We start from the raw sequence: 24,647 nt of genomic DNA, 5'->3' as shown, positions 1-24,647 counted from the left end.
TAATGTGTCTGTGTGTGTCCACAAAAGTCCCATGATTTCTAACAGCTCCAAAAATAAAGCATTCCAAAATATACACCTTATTTACAATAGTATGTAGTGATATTTCATTTGTATTTTAGTAAAGCTTGCCTGAAGACCAGAGTAAAACAGCCCCACTGGTCAGCCTTACAGATTAGGAACTGGTGACACACACCTTTAATCCCAGCCCTAGAGAGGAATATAAAATGGGAGAAGACAGGTCTCAGCTCCGTCTCATTCTGAGGATTACTGGAGGCAGGATCACCATCTCAGCCTGATGTAGAGGTAAGAGCCAGTGGCTGGCTGTTTTGCTTTTCTGACCTTCATGTTGAACCCCAATGTCTATCTCTGGGTTTTTAGTAATCATGCTACAATGGTATATGTTTACAATGAAATACTATCTGACAATAATCAATGATGCAACACGAATAAAACGTCAAAATACTAGGCTAAGCCACTGAAGCCAGACGCCATGAGCACATGCTCTATAGTTCCCTTTATATGAAGTTCAAGAAAAGTCAAATGTCTAGAAAGACAGGATCCTGACTGCCTGGTGAGTGGAAGTAAGAAAGGCAGGGCAGACTGCAATGGGCATAGGGCTTTTGAGATGACGATGTCACACCAAGAACATAAACAGTCAGGCTGGATAGAAGGCTCAGTGGACACTGCACACACATGGTACACATACATACATGCAAGCAAAACAAACATACGTGAGTGAATCTCCAAAAATAAAACAGGCAGTAGTAGCAGGTATGCAGTTCTATAAATATAAAAAGCTACTAAGCATATTTTATTTGAATGGTGGTTTTGCTAATGTATGTATCTTCATAAAGCTGCTACAGAAATACTTAACGTTTTCTTCTTTGCTAATAATGATATTCCTCATAGTTTAGACACTTTATGGTGACCTCCAAAATGAAGACATACAGAAGTAGTCACGTTTAGTAAGGTGCATGGATGCCCTCTGGTATAAATTCTTGTGTCAATGTAAATGTATTGGCTAGTTTCAAAGTCTTGCGCCCACAGGAATAATGTTTAGTTGTAATGTCCAAAGGATTCATGTAGGAGAAGCGATTTCAAAGCTTTGATGACACCAACCACGAGTTGAACAAAAACAACCCTTCTTTTCAAAAACAGAACAAGAAGGAAGGGGTAAAAACCACTGATGTCTCCCAACCGATCACTAAAACCAAGGCTACGGATCAACAAGCAGACCAAGGTGCAATGCTCTGTCCATACAGGCCTGCAGATGCCACTTACCGCTTGGGTTCCAGGGCCTTGCTTCATCTTGGGTGTGGTAGTTCCATTTCCTACAACCTCCTGCGCAGGAGGAGCTCTGGTCTTATTCAGAAAATCCACTTCATCTTCAGCTTTAGTGTCTGGCATTTCTGAAGAGAATACGGGTTATTCAGAGAGAGTATATTTGATTTTTTTTTTTAAAAGAAAGTTCCTATGTGTTTTTGTATTTACACAACAAACTCTGGGTTCCATCTGTTTTGTTTGTTTTTCTATTAAATGGCAGGAGCTGGTGCCATTTATGACCCCACAGAGCTAGTACTTATCATATGGTTCCCAGCTTTAAATGAGTATAGAGCTAAAGGAGTTTCAACTCATCCGCTACTGAGAGTTCATTTCATTAATGACTTTTCATGAAAATCTATGAGAACTCATGTGACAGTAAATTCATAAACTATAAGGGTGCAGACTAATATCTGAAATAAGTCAGTACATTCTGGACACCATTATAGGAAAATATATCTGTACAGAGAAAATGAAAAGCCATTAAAATTGAGATAAAATCTTAGATCCTTATCTATACCATCAATTGAATCAATAAGACTGGACATTTAGGTAAATTGTTTTTAAAAATATCATTCCTTCCAAAAGCAAAATATAGAGAATCAGACACTCTTTTCCTTCTTGGTTTTTATGTTATTGTTTTAGTATGAAATAGTCTGTCCTATACTGACCATGCTCTCAGCAGATCCAACAGTAATAGTCTCTATTAACAGGCCACATGGTCAACAAAAGCAGGAAGTGATAATAATGATGTTCAAGGAAAATTTAGACTTCTGACACTTCTTTAAAGAGGAAACAATGATTGAATAGTCAAAATTTACCTTAATTTTCCAAGTATAAATGGAAATTCTGCCTCATTTCCATGTGTTGTTAATAACCTAGCAATGCTACCTCTCTGGCAATAAAAACAATCCCCATCTGAAAGACTGAGGCTTCTCTCATCAAAGAATAACTCACGTTAGGACTCATTTACACTAACAGCACTGTAACCCTCTACAAGATCTTTGATTGGGAAAGTCACATTCCTAACAAAAGAACATTCACAATTCTTTCTACTGTCTTTTCTTTTATAATTATACAATCTTACTAGCAATTTAAAATAGGTAGCCAAGTTTGTCTGCCCAGAGAACAAAAATCTGTTAGCTTTCATACACTCAAGTTTTATTTATTTATTTTTTAAAAAGAAGTAATCCCTTTACAAAAATCCCTCAAAGAAAATATTTCTAAGAAAGAGAGTAACTATGTGTATGTAGGGAGATATATATGGCTTTTATTGCACCCAGGAATGTGATTTTTAACATAACCTCAACTTTCCTATATGTAATCAACAAAAATATGGACCAGTACAACTGTAAACATTGATTTCTGAGACTACAAGATTAGCTTGGTTTGGTCAAGCACCACCAACATTCGGGGAACAGTGACCAATCAATGCTTTCAGTGAGACAAAGGTCACAAGTCCTTCTTTTAATAGGCTACTCCCAAATAGCTAAATCTGACCTAAAAAACAATCCATGAATGGAAGGCAACCTTCACAAAAAAATACCCTTGGCTATGAGATCACACTCATATGTACACGCAACGTAACCAGGGACTTTCCTCAGCCATGGCTTTTTCGTGAAGAAAGCACCAATTTCTTCACCACTGGCTACTTTTTTGTAGCTGGAGGCTGAGTACCAACCCAGTCATGAGTCCTTTTGGCAACAAAACAAGTAATCCATCTACACTACATATACCAACCCTGAACTCATTCATTTTTAAGACACTATTTCTTAGTATCTTTATTACAGTTGTATATACTTAAAAACAAAAGTCTAAGATTCTGCTACTTTTTTTTTTCTTATTTTACCTTTTCTGATCCAGTGATACAGACACAAACTTCACAGTTCACAGTTGCTAGGGTCAAATTGTGATCACAGAACAAGAAGGAGAACTAATCCCACCCTGGGTGGCCAAGGACAGAGCACCCAAAGAAAGGAAAACTGCAAGGCATCAACTTACAGCCACTCCCATGCTTCTGAAATGTCAACCTGCCAAGGCCCCCAAAATAGACTTGCGTGGTGCCTTGTCTCAAGAATTAGAGACCTCATTTCAGTGCTGAGATAGACGTCAACCTAACACAGCACTAAATTCAAAAATCTAAAGTCACCAAAAGTCCCACCTCAGCTTCCTCACTTAACTACTGCTGGACATTGGTTGGGCTTTAAAACAGCCAGAAAGCCCTTTACTGGGGCACAGGCATTATGTTTAAACCCCATCTTCCTAGAGAACTTCTTTATTATTGTTTGTTCATTTCTCTCCCGCCCCCCCTCCCCACAATAAGCGTTACACTTAAAAGCATTGCCAACAGTTTTTTTTTAAAAAAAAAAATCTATCAAAAACGCATTGAGGGGCATGGTACAGCTAGCTGGTAGCAGGTAGTGTAGAAATGTCTGCACCCAACTGACCTTCAGGGACTTCAGAAGACAAGATGGACAGCCATTCCGACGCCAGTTTCAGCCTCAGTCTCAGACACCGTAAGACGTTCTAGTGAGCAAATTCATTCCACTGAGCAATGGTGGTTTCTTTCTGCTCTCTCTGGACATGGCTACTCACTGATGAACAGGCTGCTTGTGTTGAGCAATCTGCTCAGTGCAGCTGCTTCACCAAGATAAGCAGACACAAGGTCTGCCTGGTGACAGCAGCACGGCAGACTGGGCTTGGGCGGAAATCCTGTATCCTAGCCCTGTGCTGTGCAGGACTCTCAATTCCCAGACTCTGCCCAAAAGTGAAGCAGCAAACCTGGGGGGGTCTGTTCCTCAGGCAGGAAAAGGAGGGAGTACACACCCCCGACTTAACCAATGACTTCATATCACCATTTTAGATATTCATTTTAAAAGAGTACTTCTCGAAACAGCTGCTCGCGAAACTGGCCTGACTTTAAATTCTCTTACAAGACATACAGACAATGACTTAGGAGAGTTTCCAACTTGTAAGCTGAGCACATTCATTTCAGCGCTGTGTTCTGTGGCTCTAAAGAAAAGAACTAAACTGCTTGATTAACACCATCTCAGACCCAGGTGCTGTCTTCCAGATTTAGAAACTGTAACAGCTCCTCTGTGACAGACAGTGTAGGCTAAAAAAAAATCCCCAACCTTTGAGTCTGTAATACAGGAAGTAAAATCTGTCCAACCCAAGATGACACGTGTTTCCTGACAGTAGTGACTATTAACTTGGCAACTTACACTACTGAGCAAGCAAGACCTTAAAACAGTAACGACATTCACGTTCTTGCTACTACATAACAGAAACATGCTTCTCTGAAGCTACTGATTTTATAAACTGCTTAAGCTTACCTGGTGCTGGCTCAGGCTTGTCCAGAGGTGAAACAATTTTCTCTGGTTCCTCTGTTTCAACAACACAGTTCCCGGTGATTTCTTCATGAGTATCATCCATGTGCAGGGTCTCCCCAGGTGGGAAAGTACACGTACTCTCTGTACAAACATGCTGTAGCTGCTTAGTCTCTGGGATGGGCAGTGATGGACTACTGGTTTCTTCCTTAGCCAACAGTGCGCTGGAGGCCTTGACTTGCTTGATGACGTCCTCTACTATACGAGTGGCGGTCTCCTCTATGGGATCAGCTCCCTTAGGTACACTCGCAGCTTGGATTCCAAGTAGAGAGGTGGCATTACTTTCCTGGACTGAGGTCTGTGTGACGTGCTTCATGCCAGCTGGGAGGACACTGTCATTGAGAGCTGAGAGTCCTATCTCTGTGGGGAGGTCCAAGGCAAGAGGCTGTACTGTTTCTTCTTCATCGTTTGGTGCCTCTTTGGAGTTACTCATGTCACGGCTGAGGTCTGTTCCTTCCAGTTTTTCTCTCTTGCAATCAAGTGGCACTATCTCTGGGGTTATGCCTTCCTGTGAGCCAGTGACACCTTCGCCCAGAAAAGCTTGTGGCAAACTTGGAGTCATTTTCTTCTCTTCGTTGAACAACTCTGAAACTGGACTATCTTTGACACAGTGTGATGTATCCTTTCTTCTGGGCTCAGCAACAGCTGATAAAGCATTAGGCACTGGCCCATCCTCCATCACATTTCTGCTTACCACACAAGCATTCGTTTCCCCTTGGATCTGAGCACTCGCACTAGCATCCAGAGCAGAAGGCTGAAGGGCCTCAGATGCATCTGACAACAGAGATGAGCCGTTCTGCTCTGCACCCGAGACTTTCTGCTTTGAATCTGCAGCCAGACTTGCTTTTGGTGGCACCAGGTTCTTTGCAGCCCCACCTTCAGTCAGTGGAGAGACCTGTGTGGCCACTTCCTTGTTATGCTTACTTTCTGTTTTCAGCCCGGCAGAGGGTGTGCCTGCTGAGTGACTGGGCTGCAGTGCTTTCTCCCCAGCACAGATGGCTGACATAGGTTGTTCACAAACTCTTGGTATCTCCTGTCCAGGAGGTGTTGTTATCTGGTTTTCCCTTGACATTTCTGAACAATTCCCGTCTTCTTTAACGGAAGAACACCTCCTTGCTTCGCCCTTGTCATCTTGCCCCTGACCTGCTGAGTTTTCTGGAACCACCAGACTGCTACCTTCTTCAGACTGCAGAGACTCAGAGACCAAAACAGCTTTATCCACACTTTGTAGTGAATCACCGCTCAGAACTTCAGGTGTCAGTGTTGGCCCGGGGCCCTCCTGTTCTCCACCAAGGCCTACAGGGCTGGTGTTCCCCATGCTGGGCTGAAGCTCTACGGCAGAGGGTGTGCACAGGCCAGTGGCCCCGTCGCCTAGCTTCCCGGGATCACTCGAATCTCCTTCATCTGGGCCATCTCCACAAGCTATAGCTCTATGGAGCTGAGGAGTTGCTGTTCCCTTTTCTTTCTGGGAGGGGACAAGAGAAAGTGCGTCATCTTTGGTTACTGATTCACTCTCTGGACTGCTTGCCAGAGAGAAACTGCTGCCTGGTGGCGATACCTGGTCTGGCACTGGTTCTTTTTCAGTTTGGGGGACAACTAAAGGCAAATGTGAAACATCCCCAAGCACATTTAAGGTTGTATCTTGTTTTAAAACTTTTCCCTGGCTCTTTGCATCTAAAACACAGAGAGGACAAGTCCCCACAGACTCCTGGGTATTTTTCACAGTGTCACAAGTGACTGTGTCAGCTTGTGAGTCTTCTGGGCAGAGGGTGGTGCAGGGTTTTGGCTGCGTTCCCGTGTTTTCTGGCAGGTTGACCTTACCACAACAGTGCTGTACAACCAGCTCACCACTAGGAGTCACTGTGTTTTGCTGACTTGAAGACTCGGCACAAGATGTGCCAGCCACGCCTGTAGAACAAAGCAGTTCCTGGCTGTTTGGGCTTGCAGCATGGCATGAGTTAGATTCTGATTCCTGGTTTGGTATCCCATCTGGTTTTGGCCCAGAACAGGTTAATGCCAATGGTGATGGTGTCTCGCACAGGTCTGCTAGGGGAGTATCAGGTGCTAGTCCACCCGACGTGTCTTCTGCAGCAGGTGGAGACACCAGAGAGCTCTGCTCACTTAGAGCATCAGTTCTCTCCTCACAACTTCTTTCCTGTGTTTCCTTTCCTGTTTTCTCAGCGGGGATTTCTCCAGGACTCAAGGCAGGTGACGACTCAGCAGGCATGTTGGCACCCAGGACACTGGAGGCAATGACATGGTTTGTAATATTGGCTTTCTCCACAGGCTCATGTAAAGCTTCAACACCAGACGCCTCAGCTGTGCTGACATCAGAATTCTCCAATCTTTCCTTTGTGACTTCCCCTACTTGATGCTTATTCTTCTGGATGGTACCGTTTGGGTTCAGTAAGCTATGTTCCAGTTCTCCTGCATTCTCTGGGGCACTAGCAACTGTTGAAGAACTGTCGAGTAGCTCCCTTCCAGAGGAATGCTGGCATGGCCCTGGCTCTGTGACCATGACTTCCTGCAGCACATGGCCACTGCTGCTCAGGGACTGCTGACCTGTGGCCACTACAGAATCTTTTGTTCCAGTTACTTCGGTTCTGTTTCCACAGGATGGAAGGCCTTCTGAGCCTTTTACTCCACAGTCGGGTGTGCTCTGAAGGCAGCTGTCTTGATGAGATGCAGACCCAGTGTCCACGGCAGATGCTGGCTCCTCCTCTTCCCCTTTCCTCTCCACATCTTTATTTTTCTTATGAGCACAGACTGCATTTTCTTCCTCAGACACACTTGACAAATCACAGGAACTTGCAGCCTTCCCCTCAGGACTCCCTCGGCAACATGAAGTGCTGCTGGTTTCTTCAGAAGAGAGCAGCTGCTGGTCAGAAGGCTCTGGTGCACAGGAAAGGAACTGGCCGTCTGTCTCTGGGGCACTGGGCACACTAGAAGAATCCTGTGCTGTCACCATTAAGGGCATAAGATTGTCCATCTGCTTCAAGTTTGTTTTCTAGGAAATAATCAAAGATACTTTTAAAAAAATTGACCATGAAAAGAAAGGTGAATGTGTGTGTGTGTGTGTGTGTGTGTGTGTGTGTGTGTGTGTGTGTGTGACAAAACAAAGCTGATCGTGAGAAAAGGATGTCACTGATGCCTGCTAGCAAAGTCTTGTTGAACAGAACTGTCTTTCCAATCCTTCTCAGTTTAATGCTGCACTGCCCTCTGACCACATCTGTTTATCCATGGGGATGTCACATTTTATTTAGATTATACTCAGTGACTGACTTCCATTATTAAAAAATAGATTTGAAATTAGACCTCAAAAGCTTTGTTTTTAAAAAGCACAATTGACATCTTCAAATGAAAGCCAATGAGGATCTTAGGTCTTTACAGGAGCAGAGTCTACTTCCACCTGCCTCAAATATTAATGTAAAATCAAAGCCTAACGAGTTTTAAAACTCTTTCAATCAAAATACTCAGTCTTAGAACTATATCCTCGAAATATGCTCAACCCAACATACCTAAACTAAGTAGGTACAGAATTAGGAGTACTATGTATCAGTTTGATAAAAAGTGGTTTTTGTTGTATCCATACTAAATGTTAAATAAAAGATAGTGTATACTACCAACTATTGCCAAGGGTCCTATGTGTTGGAGGGTATTAAAACTCTTATCAAAAAATAGTTTTTGCCACCTTAAAATTTGTGAGTAATTTAGTTTTATTTGTTTTCTAAGATAAGGCCACACTATGTAAGAGAAACTTGCTATGTGGACAGGCTGGCTACATAACCACTTAATCCCCTGTCTCTGCCTCCTGACTACTGGGATTCTAGGCTCACATTACCATGCATAGCTGAAGAGTCTTTTGATATTATTATATAAACAAATACAAAAAATACGAAAGAAATGGGTAAAACAATCACAATTCATCAATTTGACATAAAGAACACAGCACTGTTATATAAACCATGAACTCTGTGTGTGTGTGTGTGTGAGAGAGAGAGAGAGAGAGAGAGAGAGAGAGAGAGAGAGAGAGAGAGAGAGAGAGGGAGGGAGGGAGGGAGGGAGGGAGGGAGGGAGGGAGGGGAAGAGAGAGAGAGAGAGAGAGAGAGAGAGAGAGAGAGAGAGAGAGAGAGAGAGAATGTTGAAAAGTTAAGTAAAAATTACAGTTAATCAAAAGTTATAAAGTAAGCAGAAAGGGGACTAGGGAGATGGCTCAGTGTTGAAGAGTGCATGCCATTCTTGCAGCGGGCCTGAGACTTCTATTCCCAGCACCTGCCTACATCTAGCAGCCTGCAACCACTTCTAACTACAGTTCGAGGGAATTCAAAAGCCCCCTCTGGCCTCCATGTGCATCTGCACTTATTTACACCTACTCTCTGACATGCGACCCCCCCCCCAACTAATAATAATCTTAAAGATAAATATAAAAATATCATAGATATGCAAATAAGGCTTAGGAAAATAAAGACAAATAAATAGAGCTGAACCTTTAATGAGTTTATAATATCAAAATTCAGCAACTATTACAGTAATATTTATTTGATACATAATTATTTTAAAAAATCTGTTCACCATTTATTATTTGTTATTGAAATAATTTTATAGACACTTCCTATCATGTCTCACTTATGTTTAATCTGTAAATATCCTGAGTCTAGATCATCAGACTGTTCCTTCTCATTAAAGCTACTATGAAGTTTGCAGGTAAGAGTAAAACGTGTGATCCTTGCTGGCGTCTTTTTATTAGAGTATACCCAAGCCAGACTTTCCACTAAACGTGTATGCTGCACTCCTCAAGAGTATTCAATACTAGCCTGGGAAACTTCACTTAAAAGTTAGGGCAGCAAATCAATGCCCCTAATGAAAGGTGAACACTGCAGACTAAAGAAACAAGTGGGCAGTGCTGTCTAAAGAATGGTCAAAGTAACATTGAAATGTACAAGCTGAGTTTTCTTAATTAGAGGACCATCTGTTAAGTAAGAGTTCAAAAGAGGAAAAAGTAATTTTGGAATAGTCTATTCAAAGAAAAATGGTAGGCGCTGGAAATAAGTATCACTCAGAAAGGCAGAAGAAGGCCGGCAAGATGGCTCAGTGATTCAGAACATTGGCTGCTCTTCCAAAGGACATGGGTTCTATTCTCAGGACTCCAGTGCCAGGATATACAATGCCTTCTTCTGACCTCTGAGAGTACTGCATTCACATGGTGCAGACATACACACTTTATGCACATGAAGCACATATACACTGCATGCTCACGGTACAGACATATACGCTTCATGTATATGGTGCACAGATATATAAAATGCAGGCACAGGATGCAAGTCAAACACACTACATGCACACGATCACACGCATACGTACTGCATGTACAAGTTGCACAGACACGCATAAAAATAAAAAATATTCCAAAAAGAGAAAAGCAGGATAAACCATTTCATATAATCCTAGTGTAGAATTTTTTTGGCTTGCTTGTTTCAGAAATAATGTTGCCAAAGAAGCCTCTGGCATCAAGCTGGCCCTAGATGACCTTAAATAGAATTATTATCAGGCTGTTTCCAAATCAAATCAGCTTTGAAATAAACTGGGTGGAAAATTATCTAAAGTTAGCTTCTCAAATGCAGAGAGATGCAGCCATATGACGTTTATATTACCCACAATAAATGCTACCAAGGAGTCTGTAATGATTTTATGTCTGGCAACCATTTTATCTTCAGTGCTTGAGTGGATTATAAAATCCTTATTTTTCTGATGACCTTTGTAACTGTCAACTATTCATTTAAATATGGCAGCTCTATCATCATTCCCTGAACAGTGGTGAAAGGGTTTTCCTAAGGAGTCAATTCTCTCCTTGGTCTTTAGCAATAATCTAGACACTATCGCCTCCTATAATTCTAAAACATTAAAAAAAATTCATGACAGAAAAAAATTTGTTCTGCTTGCTACACATGTGCACATCTGTAGTGACTATGAGTATCTTTTAGAAATTTGGGAAGAATTTCAAATGTAAAGATCCCAGCCCTGTGGGCCAGCAAGATGGCTCGGGGAGTAAAAGCACTTGCCATGCAAGCCTGAAAGCCTGAGCTTGATTCCCCTAAACCCAGAATCATAAAAGTTGTCTTCCGAGCTCCATACACAAGCCCAGTAAAAACGGTGGACACACATACATGCACACGTGCACGCACATGCACACACACAGATTGGAAATATTCTTTCATATAATATATTCTAATCACGGTTTCCCTCCTCTAACTCCCCAAATCCACACACTTTTATTCTCTCTTTCATTAGAAGACAAACAGGCACCTAAAACAAAATATATAAAACAAAATAGAATAAAAACAACAACAAAAAAAATGGAATAGGGCAAAACAAACAAACAAACAGGAAAAAAAGAGCCAAAGTAAAAAGCCCTGGAAACATACAGATGCAGGGACATAAACATTTGCACACAAACATTGTTTGTTTTGTGTTGGTTACCTACTGCTGGGCATGAGGCCTGTTCTTAAGTGTGGATATAAACTCAGGGAGACTCTATTTGAAAAAAACAAATTTTTCCTTTATGAGCAGTTATTGACTGGAGATAGCTTTTGGGTCAGGGAGGAAGACTTGAGTCCATTTTCCCTTTTGGTGCTGGGATCCCGTCTGGTTTAGCTCTGTGCAGTCCCTGTGTACGCCACCATTATGTCTTTGAGTTCATATACACAGCTACAAGCCCTTCGATCTATAATGGTGACCTGTCTGCAAGATATACGGTAGTGGCGTAAAAGTTGTGGGAGCAACTAACTACTATCTGAGTGCATGTAGGCCCATTCGTGAGATGGAATCTATGCCACACAGTGCTCAGGTGGACCTAGAGGAAAACCAAATGCTCCTGTTCTGCTACAGGAACGGAGCGATAAAATGACACCTAACAACACTACGCTACACTTGCTTAGCCATCATCAGAGAAACTTCCTCCTGCAGAAGGTGGGAACAAATACAGAGAAAAGTGCAGAGTGTTTAAGACCATGCCAACAACTCAGTTCTAAATGGCATGTCTCCACCAATTCCCTTTCCCTCAGACCTCAGGAAACTGTGGAAGAGGAGGCAAAAAAAATTAAAAGAGCAAGTGGGGATGTAGGACACAAGGAAACAAAGTCTTCTATAAGTTAAAAAAAAAATAAAAGAATTAAATCTCAGTCCTCTGCTACCACAAGCCAAATGTCAGTTCTGTATCTTAAGTGGCAACTGTCTTAGTTTGTTTTCTATTGCTGTTTTAAACACCATGACCAAATCTAACCTGGGAAGGAAAGAACTCTAGGCATAGTCCATTGCTGCAGGATAGAAGGGCAGAAAATCAAACAGGAAGTGGAGGCAGGAGCTGACCATGGAGAAACCCTGTTTACTGACTTGAGTTCCACAGCTTGCTTAGCGTTCTTATACAACCCCAGACTATCCACCCAGGGACCGAGCCCTTGTGGTCTGGTGCAGGTGTTTCTCAACTGAGGTTCCCTCTTCCAAAATGGCTCTAGTTTGTGTTAAGGTGACAAAATACTAACTAGCACAGCAACACTGAATACTAATAATCCTTTATAAATTTAAATTCTAATTATAGCAAGACTCATGGAGGGAGGGGGATAGGCAGACAAACAAGTAACTAAAATGAAAACTTTCCCTTACCATTAGCTGCTGTTGGATATTCATCAGTTTAAAAATATGTCCAGTACAGCTATCTCCACGGGGTTCATGATGTGATCCAGATTCAGATGTCAATGTGTAGATGTCCAGTTCTCGATGGTGCCTCACTGAACAGTCTCCATAAGGGATTTCATAGGATAAACTGCTCCAGGAATCTGGTTCACCAGCATTTTCCCTGCAAGTAAGCAATCTCATTAATATACAAAATCTACTACCAGGCATAGATTTAGTATTCTAAGTATGATGTAATAGTTCTGACTGCTCTCTGAGCCTTCAGAGCAGAAAATGGTTGGTTTATGCAGCTTTGATGATTCAAGCATATGACAGGACAAATATCTCTATCCTCTTTTCCTCTTTGCAAGAGAACAGAAATGGCTTAAGAAAATTGCCTTTAAGGATGTTCTTTTGATAAAGACAGGGAAGTCTAGAATCTTTAAATAGTTAATATCATGCTAATAATCAAATAATGAACTATCAGAATGATGGCTTCAACCTGATCTTCAATACTAGCAAGGTCTATTAAGACTGGGTTGGGGGGGGTGTAAAAAAAAAGACTGGGTTATAAATAGGTTACACTATATGCTAACAAACTTCAGTTCCATTAGGAAGGGATGAACTGGTCACCCCAACCCCTTAAAATACTCCTTTGAATCACTAGGTAGAGGAGACACCAAAATTCTTGAAGTCCACTATACAGGGGAAACTACAATGCTATATATACTAGTCTCATCATCACACTTATAAAACCCCATTTTAAATGAAGCTCTAGTTCTATGAAATTCAAGCTATTTTTTTTAAATTTAGAAAACAAAAGCTGGTTATGTGGCTCAGTGGTAGAACACCTGGGTTTGATTTTTCTGTAAAATCCTGGCTTTGATCCCTAGCACCAAACAGATAAAACACCAAAATTCTAAAGATAAAATGCGTCTTTGCTAAGTGATATTATGAACATAAGCGGTATACGAATAAACCTGATGAGTACAAACATGAACAACTTCTGGCCTAAGACTAAAAACATAAAACTACTTTTCTGATAAATGTAGAAAACAGATTTAATGAGGAGAGCAGGTTTACTTGAAAACATTTTAAAACCAGTGAACACAAAAAGGAACAAATTCTCTCTCAGTGTTTAGCTATCCTCTAATTTGTTCAAGACAAGTGGGTTTCTTCTATAAAGTTCACAGTTGTTGCAAGATTAATAAAAACCCAAAAAATGATATTGGGATTCAACCTGAAGGTAAGAAGAGCAAAACAGCCAGCCACTGGCTTTTACCTCTACCTCAGTATGAAATGGCGATCCTGCCTCCAGGAATCTTAGGAGACTGTGTCTGACAGCTGTCTTTCCTGTTTTATATTCCTTCCTTTCTAGGGCTGGGATTAAAGGCATGCACCACTACCGCCTGGTTTCTATGGCAAATTAACGTGGCTACTGGGATTAAAGGTGTGTGTCATCACTGCCTGGTCTGAAAGGCTGACCAGTGGGGCCGTTTTACTCTCCGATCTTCAGACAAGCTTTATTTATTAAAATAACAATGAAATGTCACTACATACAACACTTCTAACTTTACTCTCTTCACAAGGTTGTCCATGTCCGTGTTTGCTTGCAAAGCATCAGGTACACTGGTTTTATGCTGGATGAAGGTATTTAAGCATTTAAGATAAACAGGGATGAAGCATACAGCGTATCACCCAATTTCATATTCTTATTCAATCTGTTTTGGCACACACTTCAAGTTAAGGAGCCTCTTCTGTTCTGGGATGTATATTTTGGCAGCCCTAATCCTCCCCATTATGTCTTTCTTGTCAGTCAGATACAATGTATATAATGCAGAGTTGATATTTCTGGACTCAAAGCCAAGTACTGAATTTCTTGGCTACATAATTTTATAAAGTGTCTTAACTTCTCTGGATCTTAGCTCTATAATATGTACACAGGGATATGATAATTCAAACACTAGTTCAAGAAATGGATAAAATGAATAGGAGGAGGGGAGAGAGTAAAAAAAAATTAAAAAAGAATCAACACAGAAAAAAAGAAATGGATAAAAGGAACATGAATGGCTTAACACAGGGAAGTACAAGCTGGTGTTGCCTGTTCCTCCCCACTGCGGCCTTTGCTAAGGTCCACCCACACATCCTACTGTTCTCAAGAGCACAGACCTTGTCTCCATGTCCTCAGCACACCTTTCCTGCTTTGTTCAGTCTCCTTGCACCTCCAGGGTAACTACTCAGCACTGTCTTGAGTAGAAGCCTTTCCTGTATCTACCATTAGTAATTAAGTTGTCCCTTAGCTTTAACTTCTGCCTAGTTACTACCTAAAGTTTACTTTGGAAACTACATAATGATTTTACTGTAACCAAACCAAGTCTGGCAGTACACAACAGCATACCTACAATACTCAAGAGGGATTCTGTTTCTTTTAGTTGGTGAGTTAGGATGCCCTGGTTAAGACCCTTTTAGAAACCAGTGAAATGGAGGCCTGCAGAGGAAGGAACTAAAATAGCACAGGAAGGTTTAAGAGATCTCTACCACTTCCTCTACCTCCATCTCCCTTTTAGATCATGGTGAGAAAACTACCACTATGATTAAGGTATTTTATTATTAGCTTGCATTTATGCAGTATAGACATTATCTCATTGAAGGCAATAGTGTCTTAAATTGTCACATTTAAACAGATTCTGAAACAGACTTCTAACTTTCAATCTCCCTGTCAAAGGTGATTTATATGAATGTTTTCAACATTCTTGTGAGCCCCAAATTGCGTGTGGTTTCTAGCATGGCTCCAGAAAACAGTCTTCTGAGTTCAGCAAGACTATGTGGTCTAATAACTCATCTGTAACCTCACCTGAGAACAAAGCCCATGTATCTTCTAATATCCTGTTTCCACTGTCCTATACAGCCACAGGGCAGTTAGAGGAACACGTGTAGTGTTGACATTTGGGCAGAATTTCATTTATGCTGTGTCTGGTCTATGATGAGTGATTTGGGTTCGATATTCGAGAGGTTTTTCAAGTGTTATGAGAAAAAGAGTCTGTGAGGATGGGGGTGGAGTGCCAGAAAAGTAGGAAAAATGAGAAGTGGGTGGGGAAATTACTGAAATATGCTTTAAAGTATTATAATTATATCTAGATCATTTTATGAATTTATTTTTTAAATACTTTTAAAATCAAAAGAAATGGGAACAATAACTTTCTTATCAAGTTAACTTAAAAATTAAAGATATACTAAGAAAGATGAGCACGTACAAATATAAACACACACACACACACAGTACTAACAAAACACTAGTTTCTACTTCCAGAAAGGATGGAAGGGAAGATGAGGGGCAGAGACACACAGGATACACACTATCATTTTCCTCTATTCCTAACACTTATTAGTTGCTTAACAAACATCAGACATTAAACTAGGCACACGTGTGCTCCCATTTATACTCTTAGCTGTTCATGGCGATTATAACTATCCCAATTTACAGTGCAGACTGTTGAAGCTCTAAGTTTTAAGCAACTGACTAACTTAACCCACAACTAAGTAGCTGAGCCACACTTGGGCTCAGTCTTTGGTAGATGATATCATTACACTGCCATGTCATCCATCGCTGGGAAGAACATCAGCACTGCTGGCCAAAATCAAACTATGGGTTAGAGAAATACTTATAAAAATAATATGAAGCTTGAGAAGAAAAACATAAATGGTAAAACAATTTCAAAATGATGATATAAAACAGACCAAGGAAGTCCAACTGCAAGCACAGACAGAGAACAGGGCAGGCAGACTAGTCTTTAAGATGTTTAGTTTTCTCGTGTAGTAAAAACCCAAAACAAAATCAAACAGCAAGCACCTGTTTGCTAATTTAAATGTCCTATTTATGGAGAAATAAATATACAGCCTCTTTCAGTCATGCTGAAATTCACTTTTAATGATAATAAATCTAAACATGAATTTGTTAACGTCATTGTACTGAACATTAAAATCACCCAATCAATAAACTTCCATGTAAAGAGTCTACAATTCTGTAAGCAATTTGTTAATTAAATCAGTAACTTCAAGTTACAATAAAGTTGTTAGTCTATAAGCTACTTTTTACACTTGAAAAAGAAAATTTTACTAGTCTGACAGGATGTTCAACTTTCAGTCAGGAAGTTCACTTGGCAATATACTAGGTTACTGAAGTTCAAGACAAAAACCCATAAAGAAATCAACAAGCTTGTAGGAACCTAATACATCTTTAGAAAGTCCACTGCTTTGCCTTAAGTTTTACAGAATGTAAAACTATTATTGAAATGCATTTACCTTATCTGTCAGTTAGACCAATAAATTAGGTAACAACAATAAAGAAACAATTCATTTTTTTATAAACTAGGGTGACTTTTTTTTTTAAAAAAATATTTATTATGCATAGAGTGTTATGCCGGCATGGTTGCTTTTCCAGAGGTCCTGAGTTCAATTCCCAGCAACTAGTGTGACTTTTATCTGTCCTAACCTGCTACTTTTGAAGCAACATGTAACATTATTCTCCCTAATAACAGCACTGTACAGCAAATTAAGTGAAAAGGAAGATAATCTCTCTATTCATGATAGAGAATCACAGCTTTTTTCTTTCCAATTTATTACAAAGTAAAAACTGTAAAAATGAATTATTTGGGAAATGAAATTTAACGTCAATAGGTACTGGGAAGTGGTAACTAGCAGGACAATAAGCAGCATGAGGTGGCACAGCACACGCAGTACTGGCTAGAGACTTACTCCATCAAAGGGATGCTCCACATAGCCCTGGGAAAAATGGAAAATTTAACCGAATAGAATTCAAAGGATTTAAAAAGCCCAGTTCACAACTGGCTATTGTTGGTGATGATGATAATGATGATGATGATGTCAAAAGCATCCAAAGTTCAACTTTAACAGCCATGTTACTAAGGGCTTCTGCAATTTATTGAAATGATTCCCTTGAACCAAATATGAAATGCTGGGAGCAAATCATAATCCACAATCAACACAATGCAACTATAAAGGATTATCTAGTTCTCTATGACAACAATAAAAACCACATCCAATCTTCTATGTGACAATACCAGTATTCTGTATATAGATAACCAAGGTTTCACAGAGCTGCAATGCCAGAGCAAAGTCTATTTATTATTTATTTCCAGCAAAGTATTTGCTCAATTCGATAGCTTTTGTTGATTAATGAGATTTATGTACAGTTAAACACAAAATGTTTTAGATTACATTTTGTAAAGCAGTACAAATGAGGTGTTATGAATGTGCAAATTTTAACATATTCAAAAGCATATGTGCCCTAAAAGAAAATGTATTTACAAAAGCTCTAGAAGATATTCATAGAAAATGTCGACTGCCTTTGTATGAGCCACAAAATGGAAATATAAATCTTATAACCTAAAATGGGGCTGGGTCAGTATTTGGAAATGTATTAGGTTTTGATATAAATATTTGTTTTACATGTTCATACTGATCTTTTCCATTATGGATAAATTTCCAAAATCTTGTTGAAAAGATAACACCAAAGAACATGCCATTTTATTATCTATAAATGCACTGTGCCTGAAGCCTCCCTCCTTTGTATCCCCTTGCAAATCCAAATCTTAAGATACCTCAAAATACTGCATTTTCTAGACATTTAAAGATCAAATTACATATTTCCTCCAACCTTCAACAAATATTTATTCGGTATTCATTATGAGTCTAGATACTGGTTATATATTAAGGAAGACTTAAGAGAAACAAGGGTCCTACTGAAACAGTTTCTTTTACTGGGAGATACAATGTTGATTCCTCATATAAGTCATCAGGAAAAGCTCTCAGAAGCAAACTGACTTAAATGATAAAGAGCAGAGTTAATGGAACAGATAATTTCAGGCAACCAGCACAAAATGTGTAAGAACCTGAGGGACAATGATTTGGCGGTAAGGCCAGGGCCAGGGTAGTTGTGCAGAGAGCAATGGAATTAGGGTAATGTTTATAAAAGGAGGTCTGAGAGCCGTGTGTGAGAGCAGCGTGAGTCCTGGTGGGAACTAGGACTTTATTCTTAGTGATGGTGACAAAACATTCAGACAGCAGACAAAAGAAAAAACAAAGGATGGCACTAACAAACAATATTAGCTGCTTAGTCAGAACCCAGATATCACTAGCCACCTTTAATCCTCTGGGGCTAGGATCACTGTATTTGCATTTTGCACGTAAGGAAATTTAGATTTGAGAGGTAATTTGCCTCCAGAACACCCAGCTAATAAATCAAAAAATCATAAGTTCTATACAGACTCAATTCTAAAACTGTGTGCCTCTTTTTAACTTCCCCACATTATCTACCTCTGTAGTAGCTTCAAATTATAGCAACATCCAAACTGCACACACACACACACAAAGATGTAACGTAACAGAAGCTCATCAGGGATATTAGGTATTTGTTTTCATTAACTTTACAGGATCCACAACGCATTTTTAAATTGCAAACTAATATAAATTAGAAGTCATTCTCTAGAGATAGGGTTATAGCATCTAAATTGAGACTATAACGAGCACCAAACTCAAGAGTTTACACATGCAGTTCAACAAAACCCAATATGCCTACAGTAGACTTCTACTAATTCTGAGTAACCTAGCTGCTACACAATAGTCAATAATTTATCTCTCTACTCTCTCACCTTACAACTTCAAAAATAAAATCAGGCTTAATGCTAACATACATGAAAGCTCCCAAGAAACTACAAAGAAAAACACTTTTTCAGACTTAGAAACACTAGTCATTCAGGGGAAGTCCAAAGCTACTTCTTGTTCAATTACAATAAAAACCTAGTTAAAAAAAAAACACCAGTGAAGACTAATACTATAACAGCTTAAAACCTGATACTTACACTTGTCTGCTCAAGCACCATGAATATCTCAAGCCCATCCTATTTCGGTTCTGGACTCATACTATCGCTTTAAGAAAAGACAAAAACACTCAGGCCAACCCTCGGAAATGGGGTGTTCTGCCCCAGCCTACTTTGGACAAGAAACTGCAACATCTGGTTCCTTATTTGAGAGCTACTGCAATATCTTACATGAAACCACAACACTGTAACATTGCCAAACCTCAGTGGAGTTTACAAAGTCAACCACAACTCCACTGAAATGGAGCTGCAGAGTCTAAATTCCAGAAGAGGAACAAGTAGACCAAGGGGAAAAAAGTTATTCTGCTCAAAATGGAGCTTTCTTCTTAGCTAGATATTGTCAGATAAATATCCACATATGTGCAGATTCACTAGGAATTTCACTGGCTTTCCTCTTCTTCCTATTTTGAGCAGTGGAGGTATGGGATGTATTGGTCTATTTTCATTACTATAATGAAACACTGGAGAGGCTTGTTAGTTTCGTTTAGAGCCTAAAAGTTAAAGTAAAAGCATTGGATCTAGGAAGACTCTCCTTGGCTGTCATCTCATGGTGGATGACACCGCATTCCAAAGTATACATATGGAAGCAGGGATCATTATTACTAGCCAAAAGCCAAACAATGACCTTGGGTCAGGTTTACTTTTATAACTAGTTCTGGTTATAAGAACTGTCTTCATCTCTTCCCAGTGGGTCCTCTCAGACTTGAGGGCTGTCCGGTATGTCTCACCTTCAATGAACACTGCACAGAGGATCAAAATATGAGTCCAAAACCCTATTCAGACTATATCAGGAGACAGAACTGTATTTCTCCGCTAAATAACCATCACAGAAGAAGTACAAAGGAAAAGAAAAGCCAAGAAGACACAAATTTAGCAGTGCCATCTATCATCGGTACCGTGCTATAAACATTTTCTTCTTAAATAATTAGGAAAAGAGAAAATTTACAGATGAGTAATTAGGCCATAACTAGAAAAAGACAGTCTTAGTTTGGCTTCTTTACTCCAATAGAACCACTTGTGTGATCTTGGAACTATTTTCTCTGCACTTCAATTTTATCATCTATAAGGACAGAACACTAAGTTCACTTCGAAGCCCAAATGAACAAGAATGTCAAGTTAGTTAGCTCAGTGTTTGTAAGCCCCAAACTACAAAGCAAAATGTGGTGTATCATTGGGACTGGTACAATTCCTAAGGAAAAAATCAGAAGGAGGTCTCTGAGAGCTATCAGATGCTGATCATGTAATAATACTAGTAAGCACAGAGATCTTCTTAAGGTGGTTGCCAGGCAATGACCCTCAAACACTTACCACTATAAATGACCCTCATTCCTAATCCAAAGGGTGGGGGACTTTAACTATTTCAAGAGACAGTGTCACAGTTTCATGGTATGTATAACCATAAAACAGTAAGAAAAGTGGATAATCAAGAAAAGCAATATTGTAATTGGAGGTTTTTCTCCTGCATACCAGTTCCCGAATAACCACTCAGAGGCTTAAAATTACTTAGAAATGCTTGGCCCATTGGCTCAGGCTTATTACTAACTAGCTCTTACACTTAAACTAACCCATATTTCTTCTCTATGCTTTGCCACGTGGTTCGTGGCTTGTTACCTCACTTTCTACATGCCTTGCTTCCTTGGTGGCTGGCTGGCATCTCCCAGACTCCTCCCTTCTCCTGTATCTCTGTTTGAATTTCCCACCTGGCTCTATCCTGCCTTGCCATAGGCCAAAGCAAAACATACTCATAACGTACAGAAAGACCATTCCACAACAGTCTACTGAAAGTTTATGTGGTCAATGATCAAATGAATGTGGAGGTTACACCATCCACTCATGAAGCTGCTCTTCTGATACAGGAGGTAAGCATTCTCCAAGTACTTTCTAGATAATATAAAGTAAAAACCTCTTATATGCTTTTTAATGCAGAGTTCTACTGGCTACGGATAACATTTACATTTAATATAATAGTAGAATGCTACAATTTGTGACTATAAAAACTGTTGTCATTAATTGCAGAACTATTAATAATTTTCATATGGACAAGACAGCTAGCTTTATAGTATCAGTATGGAGGAAATGGACTGGCACTAGAAAACGTAGAAAGAACATTTTATCTTTCTTGACCCAAATGTTTATGAAAACTTGAAGGTAACTACAAACATTAGATCTTTATAAATTTTTAAAATAGCATTTATTAACATTTAAAAAGCTGGAGTGTGCTAGGGAACAGGCCCAAAGCATAAAGTGCCTGGTATGCAAACATAAACAAATGTGCTCATATCTCCAGCACCAACATACAAAGCCAGAGGTGGGGGCATAAGCCAGTAACTGCAGAGCTGAGGGGTCTAGATCAGGTGGATCCTAGAATCTCACTGGGGAGCCCAGTGCTAACTGGCATTCCTGGTTCACTGAGAGGCCGTTTCAAAAAATAAGATGGAGAGCGATAAAGAAGGATACCAGAAACCAAGTTCTGGCCTCTAAGTGTGTATACATAGGCATGTTCACCAACACACAGCAATGCATACACAAATACAATAAATACGTTACATAAATAAAATTAAGACAAAATGAAACCCATAAAAATTTCTAAATTATAATTATCTCATCCTACTTTAGTCATCTGCCTTTTAAAAGAACATTCTATTTATAAATCATTTATGACTTACAGAAAAATTTAAAAGCCTCTAGAGTAACAATACTGCCATCTCCAAATTCTATAGAAAAGAAAATGTGAACTAGGATAAATCATCCTCAATCGAAAAATAAAACATGAGGAAAATGTGTCTGGACAAAAAGTTAATTTCAAACAAAACTTCAATAAAAGTACTTAACGAATATAAATCCTTTTCTGCACCTGTGGACACTAAACATTTAGACAAAACCTTGCCAAAACAATTTTTTATACAATGACAGTCATTTTAGGCAGTGAAAACAGTTTTGTGATTGGCTTAATAAAGGGTGTTAATGCAAATGCTTTCAAGAAAACATGTCACTAAAAACTTTTCTGACTTGATTGTTTATAATCCAACTAACTATAGATATTATTGATGTGACATGAAAAAGTACACATAAGTTAAACTGAAGGACAATCTAATACATGATAATACGGAGAAGTCCTTCCACTGTAAGGACAGGCCATCAAAAGTGCAATCACTAAACTGCAATAAGTGTATAGGATTATATATATTTTTAAAACCATTCCATGCTAATGATACCCAATTTGGGCCAAATATTTTTTTGAAAAATTGTTATTCAGCACAGCTATTTTTATGAATGTTTTATTAGTATATACTAATTATAAAGTAGATGCTCTAAGGGATCCTTCATTTTCTGATCTGTACCTACTAAACCCCATAGTCAGGCCAAATCACAGGCTGTTGCCACCAAAACTGCTAGTACAGATGAAGCTCTGCAATTCCACAAATATGATGAGAAACTCTTAGCCTCAACATTACCTGCCACAGAGAATGAACACCTGTTCAGATCACTTGACATCAACAGCAGAGAAGAAAGATTTAAATAAAAGACGCTAGGAAAGGCCTTAGGATTCTAACTAGCTTCTAATACCTACCTATTTTTTTATACGATGCTTACAGCAATGTGAAAACTCAACTTCTGGAGCAGTACAAACCCCCGCTCTACTACCCAACTACCCATTTTTGATGTTAACCGTTTCTCTGTAAGTGAGAGAAAGAACGTCCTCATTCCCCATGGTTGCAGAGAGGAGAAGTATTTCTGAAAAATGCCTAGTACAAACACAGTATACGGTAACTGGAATTGTTGCCGAGCAAAGTTTATCATTTTCAGAAAAGACATGTACTTTTCAATTTTCCAACACATTGCCAATTACAAACCTGATATTGCTACCAAATATGCTTTTTGGCCAAAGTCAGGCTTGTGATATAGCCTGGGGCAAGCTACTTAGATACTCCAAGAACTACACCTCATATTTGCTGAGGTATTTTAAATGAGAAGCCATGAAAAGCTCCAAAGCAGCCGTGTGCACAAGACAAGGTGGCTACTTGCATCTGATAAGTATTAGTGCCCGCCCCATCTCTAACTTCTAACAACCAGTTCTACGATTTCATCTTTACAAAATATGAAAACTCAGATCACATACTGAATAAGGAACCAGACGAATAACAAGCAAGATAGACGGGAGTCAGGATGTTCCAGATTCTTCTCTCTGGCCATTATTTTAGAGCTAAGTTTACACATCTATTCCATCTTTCCACCAACTCTCCAGCAAATGCACAGGTTCCAAACTTGTTTGGTAACAGCTAAGCTAATGGAATCCACTTATCAAGTCTTTAAGAGGACCCCCAAAGGCAATCACAGTGTTGACAGAACATCTTGTGCAATAGTCCTTGGTTCTACTGTGCGATGGGTACACATAGTTATTCAATATGCCCTGGACTTGGGTTTCACGTTTAAGTTGTCTCAAAAGTAGGACTCAAAAACTTCCAAGCATAAACCCTCTGAGAAGGGCTAATACTGCCTACTAAAATAGCCTGTGATTGAGAACCTAGTACTTATAAAGGTCTCAGTCTGTGTCCTCCACATTTACAAATGTCATCAGGACACTTTGGGCTAAGCTTATTTGTTACTTTATGGGCCTGTGACTATGGGCAAAGCACTTCATTTCCTTTACCTCAGTTTCCAAACTACAGGGATACTAGTATTTATTCTACCCGTTCACCAGGCTTTCATGAGACTCCAAAGGAAGACACTAGCACAAGTGTAACCAATTGTACTTTAACAATCCTAATGAGCTCTCTAACGGTAACGTTACAACAATGAGAATCTTGTGTTCTCCATACAGGGGCTGGGGCTAAATGGAAAGCAGACGACCCTTCTATAGTTAACCACTATTTAATCCTGCATCCTAGCAGTCTCTCCCTGTCAAATTTCTATACAGGAAAGGATGTACTTCCACTGATGTCTGTGTAAAACCACTTTCTATGTATTCTTCAATAGTTATTTTAGTTCTGTGAGCACCCATTTTTCACCCACAAATCACAAATACATTTTCTTCAGAAAGATCCTTGGAAGGCTAAATAGTTTCTGCAATGTACTAACTATGGATTCCAGTGCAACACAGGCATTCAGCAAGTAATTAACTATTTGTTAAACCAATATCAGAAATCAGATTAAGCTTATGAAGACAAATAAACTGGCGCTTACTAGCAATTAAGATATCTCAGCACTTTATGTCAACACTCGAGAGTTGACAATCTTAAAAAACATTCTTTTAAAGACAGAGGCAATGCACATCATTTAAAACAACCTGTGATACTGCATCAAGGAGGAAGATTGCACATTCAAAACAACCTGTGACACTGCATCAAGGAGGAAGACTGCACATTCAAAA

At 39.5% G+C, this 24,647-nt stretch overlaps 1 protein-coding gene across 5 annotated transcripts in view; it reads right to left on the bottom strand.

The window, feature by feature from the left end:
- The window catches only part of Akap13 (A-kinase anchoring protein 13), a 260,503-nt gene that overhangs the window by 127,356 nt on the left and 108,500 nt on the right, over nucleotides 1-24,647 (bottom strand). For all 5 annotated transcript variants that reach the window (XM_075952859.1, XM_075952860.1, XM_075952863.1 and 2 more), the window contains exons 6-8: nucleotides 12,369-12,561; nucleotides 4,656-7,716; nucleotides 1,282-1,409 (exon numbers count right to left, since the gene is read on the bottom strand). In XM_075952859.1, coding sequence (XP_075808974.1) covers nucleotides 1,282-1,409; nucleotides 4,656-7,716; nucleotides 12,369-12,561 — 3,382 coding nt within the window. The remainder of the gene's footprint in view (nucleotides 1-1,281; nucleotides 1,410-4,655; nucleotides 7,717-12,368; nucleotides 12,562-24,647) is intronic.

This window comes from Microtus pennsylvanicus, chromosome 18, assembly GCF_037038515.1.
Source record: "Microtus pennsylvanicus isolate mMicPen1 chromosome 18, mMicPen1.hap1, whole genome shotgun sequence".
NCBI lineage: Eukaryota > Metazoa > Chordata > Mammalia > Rodentia > Cricetidae > Microtus > Microtus pennsylvanicus.
The sequence above is the reverse complement of the archived record's forward strand: the minus strand, read 5'-3'. Positions and strand labels throughout refer to the sequence as shown.